Source organism: Siphateles boraxobius, unplaced genomic scaffold, assembly GCF_051911475.1.
Source record: "Siphateles boraxobius isolate OS27281-9 unplaced genomic scaffold, OSU_SipBor_1 61, whole genome shotgun sequence".
In the NCBI taxonomy this organism is placed as follows: Eukaryota; Metazoa; Chordata; class Actinopteri; order Cypriniformes; family Leuciscidae; genus Siphateles; species Siphateles boraxobius.
The window spans coordinates 8,561,894-8,572,185 of NW_027509188.1; the positions used below are offsets into that span (position 1 = coordinate 8,561,894).

At 40.3% G+C, this 10,292-nt stretch overlaps 1 protein-coding gene across 2 annotated transcripts; it reads left to right on the forward strand.

Moving 5' to 3' along the window:
• Positions 1-2,821: 2,821 nt before the first annotated feature.
• LOC143718307 (tripartite motif-containing protein 16-like) lies at positions 2,822-9,046 on the forward strand. 2 transcript variants are annotated; one of them, XM_077209363.1, is made up of 6 exons: positions 2,822-3,495; positions 3,886-3,981; positions 4,068-4,301; positions 5,117-5,270; positions 5,421-5,468; positions 7,726-9,046. In XM_077209363.1, exons 1-6 carry the CDS (start codon positions 2,923-2,925, stop codon positions 8,286-8,288), a joined length of 1,668 nt encoding a protein of 555 aa, XP_077065478.1. In that variant the 5' UTR covers positions 2,822-2,922; the 3' UTR covers positions 8,289-9,046. The 2 variants fall into 2 exon arrangements, with proteins under 2 accessions (XP_077065478.1, XP_077065479.1); XM_077209364.1 differs by having other exon boundaries at positions 2,840-3,495; positions 5,117-5,324; positions 7,726-9,038.
• Positions 9,047-10,292: the final 1,246 nt, after the last annotated feature.

Genomic DNA, 10,292 nt, shown 5'->3' on the forward strand with positions numbered 1-10,292 from the left:
CATTTTACCAATCACACTGAGACATTTAAAATGATACCAAACATGTAAAGGAAACACAATAGATTCACAAGATACATCATATGTGTTATATGGACATTCTCAGTGTACTTTTAGTGACTTGGATCAGGGGGAAAGGAAGGGAGGAGGGAGAGGGGGATGCAGAGATAGTGAAGGAGAAACGTTTGGACAGGACAATGTCCTGCGCTCTTTCTTTGCGATCTTCTGTCCAGGGTGCATTTTATTGCAGGATGAGTTTTATCTCAGTTTTTGTCTTAGCAGGAAAAACAATTCTTACAATACCAAACATCGCAACACTCTCTCCAAGTCTTGGTTTGCTCTCTCTGTTTGGCCATTGCTTTGGGTATGAAACCCAGAAGACAGACTGATAGTCGCTCCCAGTAATCTACAAAACTCTCGCCAAAATTTTGACCCATATTGGGGCCCCCTGTCGGAAACCACGTCCATCGAGAGGCCATGTAAGTGAAAGATGTGATCTTCGACAGTCACCGCTGTCTCCTTGGCTGTAGGCAATTTGGGCAAGGGAATAAAATGTGACCAGTCACGGAAACTAGGGACACAAGTCGGTTCTGGGGCATTTTGAGTTATTCATAGATTCTGAGAGTGTAATATCCAAGCTTTCCAACGATGTGTAACATGTGGAAATCTGATAATATTTGGAGAAGTTGTGGCCATTTTAAAGTAGGCACTTAAAAAAGCTCAAAGAGGAGAAAACGAGCTCTAAAGATTGTGCAGTTCTCACCTGTCTCTGCTGCTGGGGGTGACAATAGGGCTCATTTACATCTCATTTAGATAAGCCATACCCCCTGTAAAGCTCCTCCATGTGCTTTACAGCTTTTTTTACACTTCGAATGAGTGCACTTCTGCCGCACTAGGCGAAAAACAATTGTGCTGCCCCTCTATTTGCAACGTACCAGCAACAACACACAAAGACCAATAATGCCATATAGCCTGCATATAACGCGAAACCAGCAACAACACATAAAGACCAATATGCCATATACATATAACGCAAAACCAGCAACAACACACAAAGACCAATATGCCATATAGCCTGCATATAACGCAAAACCAGCAACAACACACAAAGGCCAATATGCCATATACATACAGTATAACGCAAAACCAGCAACAACACACAAAGACCAATATGCCATATACATATAACGCAAAACCAACAACAACAAACAAAGACCAATAAGCCATAGGCCTACATATAACGCAAATAGTGCGCAACGCTCGTGTGCCCAAAATGTCAACAATATTAAACTTTATGTAGGAGGCAAATGCCTGCTGGCATTTTTCTTTAAGCAGTCATTTCTGCAATTTTCCAAATAATCACATTTCACCTCCTCAAATTACTGTTGCAAATCTCTTTACACCACTTTCTTATGTGCGTATACACACACAAATGAAATGTCCGCAAGCACATTATATCATCAGCAGGTTCAGCATCTTAAATAACGACTAAAGAGCAAATGAAGCTTAACTTACATTTCAGAAACACGCACGGCAGGCCTTCATCGCAGCAGCAAAGGTCTTAACTGCATCCTCTATTTCGATTCTCCGTCACATATGAAACAGCCAGCCACCGCTGTCAGCGAGCCGAGCCGCCGTATTGAAGCACTGAGGGCGCGCGCGCTGCGCCCATACCTCCGGTTCAGTTTCCCGAGCCCACGAAGTGCGGCGAAAACATTTTCGGTGTAACTGCCAGACGGTTCATCTCGTCTGCGACAATCTTTGCGGCATCCATCTTCATTGAATTTTGATATCAGATAGAGCCGGCCAGAGCACAGCATAATAAGTAGCCATGCGGTTCACTTGGAGGGCGGGGGCAAAAGCGCCGGGTTATTCAGTATGGAAATACACACAGACAATGACACGCCACGCCCCTACTGCATGCTAGAATCTCCGAAAACAAGCCGATTTCAACCTCAAAATGTAAGCTTTTAAATATACCAATACTGCTATCTCAAACATGGAGAGGCTTCTTCGTGATTTCAATTAACAGATTCTCCAAAAAATTGAAAATCACCAATTTTGAAAAAAAACTCTTCTTTCTCATTTTGCTCGAAAGTTGTGCTGCCGACTTGTGTCCCTGGTTTCTGTGACGGGTCACAAATGTGCCGCCTTCGAGAACCGGTCCACTACGGTCAAAACAACCATCTTGCTTTGAGAGGGCGAGAGGGCAGTGAGAATATCTAGCGCTTTGTGGGACAAGAGTCTCATAGGGACAGACAGCGGTTGGAGCAACCTATCTGGGGGTCAACTGGAAGTCTTACCAGTGGCACAAACCGAGCAAGCCAAAACAAAATTGTGAATGTCGCGAGCCATTACTGGCCACCAGAATCGTTGTCTTACCGAAAAACTGGTACGGTTTACTCCTGGATTACCCCTTCTAGGGCCGTTTTGACCCTCGACTCGGAAAAATGCGGTTTTACAGATACTATTCACGTGACTTTCAAATGAAAGATTGGTATCAAAGAGCACACCCAGGTTCCTAACCGACGACGTGGACTTGACAGAGCAGCCATCGAGTGTTAGACAGTATTCTAGGTTATTACGTGAGGAAGTTTTTTGTCCAATAATTAGAATCTCTGTATTTTCAGAATTAAGTAGTAGGAAATTACTAGTCATCCAGTTTTTTATATCAGCTATGCATTCCTTTAATTTTCAAATCAGAAAATTCTCTGTAACTTCTTTTCTTTGAGTCTGTGTCTGAGACTGATTAAACACAATGTGTTTGGGACCAGGATTGAGGAAGCTGCTTTACAGATACACCTGTTTTGCACACGTTACTTAAACACAGAACCAGGAAACAAGAAACAGTTTCAGTTCAGGGAAAGAGAAACTGAACTGTAGTTGAGCTGTTGTGTGTTTGTGTCTCTGTATTTATGCAGTAAAATGGCAGAAGCCATAATTTCTCAGGATGAGTTCATGTGTGCAGTGTGTCTGGATCTCCTGAAGGATCCAGTGGCCATTCCCTGTGGACACAGTTACTGTAAGATCTGTATTACAGGACGCTGGGATCAGGAGGATGAGAAGAGAGTCTACAGCTGCCCTCAGTGCAGACAGACCTTCAGTCCAAGACCTGCTTTAGCTAAAAACACCATTCTGGCTGAAGTGGTGGAGAAACTGAAGAAGACTAAACTTCCTGCTGACTGTTACGCTGGAGCTGGAGATGTGCAGTGTGACGTCTGTACTGGAAGAAAACACAAAGCTGTCAAGTCCTGTCTGGGGTGTCTGAACTCTTACTGCCAGAATCACCTTGAACAACACGAGAGTTACTTTAAAGGAAAGGGACACAATCTGACTGATGCCACTGGACGACTGCAGGAGATGATCTGCCAGGAACACGACAAGATCCTCGAGGTTTTCTGCCGCACTGACCAGAAGTGTATATGTGTGCTGTGTGTGATGGATGAACATAAAAACCACGACACTGTATCAGCTGCAGCTCAGAGGACAGAGAAACAGGTATGAACTTGAAGGAGTTTCTTAATACTTATTTACAGGCTCATCATTTTGTTTTTATTGTTTTACTAGAATACATTTACATATTTAATGTCTGTTTTCACCCTCTCTGTCTGAACGCTGTTTTAGCCCTAGAAACAGAGACATTATTCATAATACATTCTTTTGTGTTATGCAAGAGAAAATCATACAAGTTTGGAAAGACATGAGGATGAGTAAAAAATGAAAGAAGGGTGAACTATTCCTATAAAATTGATTAAATAAATTGATGAAAATAACCTTTCCATGCAAGATCTTGAACCGCACAGTCTCACCTCTTCACTGATACTGGATTCATATCTGTTTACCTGATGATTTCTGTGATGTTTCTCCTGTCATTGGTTTGTCCTTTAGCACCAGCTGAAGGAGACGCAGAGGTCGTTCCAGCAGAGGATCCAGCAGAGAGAGAAATATCTTCAGCAGCTGAGAGAGGCTGTGGCGTCTCATAAGGTGAGTCTGGAGAAGAAGAGAAGTTTGAGATGTCTCAGTCAGGACTCACTGAAGCTCACTGTGTGATTGTGATGTGTGTGTAACAGCGCTCTGCACAGACAGCAGTGGAGGACAGTGAGAGGATCTTCACTAAGTTCATCCGCTCCATTGAGAGAAGCCGCTCTGAGGCGACACAGCGGATCAGAGATCAGGAAAAGACTGCAGTGAGTCGAGCTGAAGAACGACTGGAGCGACTGGAGCAGGAGATCAATGATCTGAGGAGGAGAGACACCGAGCTGGAGCAGCTTTCACACACACAGGATCACATCCATTTCCTGCAGGTAACAGAGATCTAGAAGAACAGGGTCATAGTGGACTTGAGCAAGAGACTCACAGAGAAACATTTCATGAGAGCAGAATGAGCCGCTGTCTGAAGTGTTGATCTGTGTGTTCGGTTATTATATCATCATCAGTCAGACTCTTCTTCTGCTGAGGCTTATTTAAACCACAAAACCTGACCTTGGGATCGTGTCGAATGAGACAGAATGAGTCAAGGAAATCAGAATGAATCAAATCTACTCAACTCTGCCATGTGACACCATTCATGCACTTGATCTGTTACATTTATGTTATTGCCAGATGTTTGATCATCCAAGTGTTTTCCTAGAAAGTGTGCATATAGTGTAAATGGCAAAAGCTTGAACTTATTGCACTAGCATGATATATTGGCTTCATATATGTTAATATAAACCATAAAACCTGACCTTGGGATAATGTCCTAAGAGTCCTTGTGAATTTCAGAAGAAAAAGTTTAGAATTGCTCAAAAGTTATTAAAGGACATTCTACTCGTTGCCTTTGAGTGGCTATTCCTGATTAAATTTACTCAATGTGATGCCATTGAGGCACTTTAAATTTATGATATTGCCAGATGTTTGATCATCCAAGGGATTTTCTAGAAAGTTTGCATATAGTGTAAGTGTCAAACGCTAGAACTTATAGCTCTAAGATAATATAATGAATATGAGAAGAATGAAGCTGATGCTGTGACAGTGCTGGATTGAGGAGAGTTACCAACGAGAGCCGCACAAATCTGACAGTAGGGCAGGTTATTGATGAAGTGTGGAGGTGATGAGCTTTGATTTCTGTTTTCTGTAGAGTTTCCAGTCTCTCTCAGCTCCTCCTGAATCTACAGACGTAAACGACAATCCCTTCAGTTCTCTCTCCTCTTTTGATGGCGTGAGAGAATCTGTCCTTCAGCTGAAAGACAAACTGGAGGATTTCTGCAAAGAGAACAAGATCTCCGACAGAGGTAAAGTCCTGGAGATTCTGCTCTCAGAAATGATCCTCCATCATCTCATATCATGTAGAAGATCATATTAGAAATGTCTTAGGAATGGATGCAGGGATCATTTTCTCTTGACATGATAATCACACTCTTCATATCTGTTTATTTCCATAGTCGCTTACACCAACATTGTTCCCAGAACCAGGAACGACTTCCTACAATGTAAGTCACTAAGAAAACAAGCAGAGAAACTCATTGAGTGTGTTCATGTTCTTCCTAGATAAGGTGAAAGAAAACATAACAGAATGGTTTTATAGTTGATCATATAAATTAGCGTTTTTTCAACGGGGTGTCCAGAGAACAGCGTACATTTGTTCTTGTTCCAGATGTGTTTCAGTCCCACAATACACACACACACACACACACACACACACACACACACACACACACACACACACACACACACACACACACACACACACACACACACACACACACACACACACAGGCACTGGAAGCAATATCTTTAAATGGCAATAAGTGGCAAAGATTTACAAGATGAAACTTGTATGCCTGGTTTCACAGACTGAGTTTAGATTAAGCCAGGATTAAGCCTTAGTTCAATTAGGGCATTTAAGCAGCTTTTATAAACGTACCTTAGAAAAAAACATTACTGGTGTGCTTCTTGAGACACATCAATGGCATTGATATATTTTAAGATATGCATGTCCAAATTAATCTACGTAATTAAAGGTTTCAGTGCCAGATTTCTAAAGCGGTTATTTAACACTTAGAAATATAATTCCTCTTTACATGCTATTTAATTATATAATAATAATAATAATAATAATAATAATAATAATAATAATAATAAAAATAATACACAACAAAATTTATATTATAAATAAAATGTATAATATACACCCCCGATAAAAAGTTTGGGGTCGGTAAGGTTTTTTTAAAAAATGTTTTTTGAAAGAAGTAATATTGTGGAATGTTATTACTAATTAAAAGAACGGTTTTCTATTTTAATATATTTTAAAATGTAGAACAATAATGTGGAATGTGTGGAAGTGTTTTTATCTGGACTTTTTGATGAACAGAAAGATTTAAATAGAAATATGAAATGAAAAATAGAAATGTGAGTTATTTTAAATGATTTAAAATAGACATTTTTATTAATATTTTAAATGTCTTTACTGTTGTTTTAAAAGTTTTACTGCACATTTACAAAGTTTGAAAGAGAGCACAACTATATCATACTTACTGACATCCAAAAAAGCAAGATGAAATGGACTTGTGTCTTTAACAAAGACGTAAATCAGGACAGGCCTAAACTGGGGATTCAACATATTCTATCTTCTTAAACTAAGCGGTAAATATGGGTAACACTTTATTTTAAAGGACAAAAGTTATATCAGTGAGCATATCAGTGAACACCCCAGACCACTCGGTGAGTTTCACGTCTTAGTAAACTAAAGTTTAATGCGTTTTATGAATGATTGTTCCAGTGCCCCTATGAAACCATTGTGGAGGTGGGGGGGGTGCTAACACAGAAACCTAAAATTCTCCAGACAGCAGCATTTGTCCAAATTTCAATCTTAACCGTTCTATTTCATCAGAAACATTCTTAAAACAGGGCTTTAAGTGTAAAATACCAAACTTGTCGTTTAAGGTGACGTGGTTACACGTTTCTACATGTACTTACTATAGTAATAACTGTAAATTGTGCATTATTACAAGTAACTAACCCTAAACCAAACCCTAACTGTAACAATATTATAAGTACATGTAGTTAATTGATATTACTCAGTGTTTAATAAAGTACAATGTCACTACATCACCTTAAAATAAAGTGTAACCTAAATATGATTATTTTTCACTGAAAGCCAATTAAAAACATGAATCCAAGATTTAGAGGAAAAATCACAGTAGTAAAAAAACAAACAATAGAAAAACCTTTTCAAGAGTTTCAGGAAAGGAAGAACAAACTGTGTTTTTATCCTAAAAAGGATTTTGTATCAGTTCTCATTAATTTTTGAGTCAACAGATGGAAATTTAAAAAGCTCAAGATCATCAAAGGCTGAAAACACTGACAATCACCAACATTAGACCTACAAAGCTTCAAAACTTTTTAAACCATATTATTACAATTATTTGGTGAATAAGTTGAATGGATCCTTGTTGAATTCATATATCAGTTTCTTAAAAAAAAAAAAAAAAATTAAAGGTAAATTCTTTCTACCATTTGAATAATGTAAATATAATAATAGGCCTAATTATAATAAACAGAATAATAACCAACATTATTATTCAGGGAAGACGATTAGACAATATGTTATTAAGGGGGTGGGGGGGGGGGGGGGGGGGTGGGGGTGTGAGGGACCTGGATGATGGATAATGATAATCATGATTTGCACAGGATATTAGAGAGATCCGATACACAATTTCTGATTCTGATGTGTTTTCTCTCCATCAGATTCCCATCAGCTCAATCTGGATCTGAACACAGTGAATAAACACATCCGTCTGTCCGAGAGGAACAGAGTGATTACTGACAGTGACAGAGTCCAGTCATATCCTGATCATCCAGACAGATTTAATGATGTGTGGCAGGTGTTGTGTAGAGAGAGTGTGTGTGGACGCTGTTACTGGGAGATTGAGTGGAGTGGGAGAAGCGTGTTTATATCAGTGTCATATAAGAGCATCAGGAGGAAGGGAGAAGGTAATGAGTGTGTGTTTGGATATAATGATCAGTCCTGGAGTTTGATCTGTTCTTCCTCTAGTTACTTATTCACACACAATAACATAGAGACTAAACTCACTGTAAAGCCCATCAGCAGTAGAACAGGAGTGTGTGTGGATGATGAGACTCTCAGCAGGAGAACAGGAGTGTGTGTGGATCACAGTGCAGGAACTCTGTCCTTCTACAGCGTCTCTGACAGAAACACAACGAGCCTCATACACACAGTCCAGACCAGATTCACAACCACACTCTATCCAGGGTTTAGAGTTTATCTTGGATCAGTGAAACTGTGTTGATGAATGAGAATAGACTGTAGTGAGCTTCTACCCATAATACTTTGAGCTGCATGATAAAGTGAGATGTTATAGAGTCTCTTATTGTCTATTACATTAATAACAGCTGAGCTTTTGTCACTGAAATAACATGAAATAAATTAATCCTCATATAGACAGTAAAAAAAATTGATTGCTGTTTAAAAGAAATCTGATTGTGTTTGTCACACACACCATGATGAAGGCTCATTGTAATAGTGTGACTGTGTTTCACCCCCTTGTTCATGTATTTTGGTTTAGTCCTGTTCAGTTTTCCCGCTTCTCGTTTGCCTTCAGTTAATTCTCCTGTGTTTAGTTAATTATCCACATCTGTAACACCTGTCTTCAATTCACCTTACTCATCAGTCTCTGTATTTAGTTTCCCTCAGTTTTTTCAGTCTTTGTCCGTTCTTGTCTATGTTATGACGTGTGTTGTGACACTTGTGTTTAGTTTAACCCTCTGGGTAGTGGTGAGGCTTCGTGAAGCAATGAAACAGTTGAACCAAATGTGCCATATTGTGTCGAGGCTTCGAATCAATCCGATACCCATCTCAACGGTGACACCTAGTGGTTGCTTGCAGGTGTTGTTCTGAAACAACCTTGACAACGAGCCATTAAAAAATGTGTTTTTTGATTATGTAGCTATTTTTCTAATATGTGAAGCTTGTAACCTGTAGGCTCCTCACTGTAAAGAATGTTATTTTGGTCCTGACAAATGAATATTAATAAAATACATCAAGCCACAATGTCTCACTTTTTTAGAGATTCTTATGAAAAATTTCTCTTCTTTGGAAGGACTTAGCCTACTTTTTTTTAACAGATAATTTCTCCGGTCTTTGAAAAAATCCTCTCACAAAAACCCACGAGGTCAAGATGAGTTGACTTAACTTTTTATACAGATGTGCGATTGTGAGGTCTGTTCCCGACCCTGTCAATCAAACGCTGAATCGGCGGAGCACGGCACCTGTCGAAACACTCCGAAGCTTCATTTAGCCGTAGTCACGTGACATGGGTGTTTTGAATCACGCTTCGGATCAGTTTTTCGAAACATCTGCGCTTCGGGATCTCGCAAAGCTTCGGAACGACTGTTTCGCGTCAGCCATCCCTACCTCTGGGGTCTAGGGTGTTTTCTGGGACCTGGAGGTGTTCTGACATGCTCTGACATTTGTGCTTTTTTCAGTTGCTTATAAACATATTAATGGCAAGGGTGTAATTACACTCTATTTAGCACAAACAGGGCTACTATAATATGTGAGCAAGATGTATGTACATTACATGTATTCGTATTGAACCGAATCGGTACAGGCGGCACGGTTCGGTGCACGAATTTACAAAGAGAATACACGGTATAAAAATAAATAAAACTCTAAATAGCGATAAATTTCGCTCAATTTGCGTTAGGTCTGAACTCAGCATAATGAACAGACTGCGAAGTCAATATTGCAATGCTAAAGTGTGTGTGCGCGCGAGAAAGAGGGAGAGGCACGGGCGCGATCGAACTGTTACCCCTTTTCCACCAAGGCAGAGCTGGTGCTGGTTCGGAGCCAGAGCCTAGTTTCAAATCGGTTCTTTGTTTTTCGCCCACCAAAGCACCAGCTCCGAACCAGTAAAAGTGGTTCTTAAGTAGCACCAAATCATTGTTGGTCTAGAAGTAAGAACCGCTTACGTCAGCGGCTGGGGGCGGGGTTACCGTGACCAACAAGACAAACAGAAACTTCTGACCGCCATTTTTGAATTAGCAGATAAACACGATGGATGCGATTAAACAAAAACAGTTGTGGTCAGAGGAGGAAACAAGAAGGACTACAGGGACCAAAAAAAGGACCTCGGTCGAAGCGCCAATGGTCGCCCTCGTCGAAACCCCCATTTCAACGTTCTCGACTCTGTTCTCGGCGATAGGCCGGCATGCCAGGTGACCGGGGCGCTGAACTCGGCAACAATAATGCTCGAGTCAATGGTGGATGATTCGCTGCAGCAAAGTTGCACCGA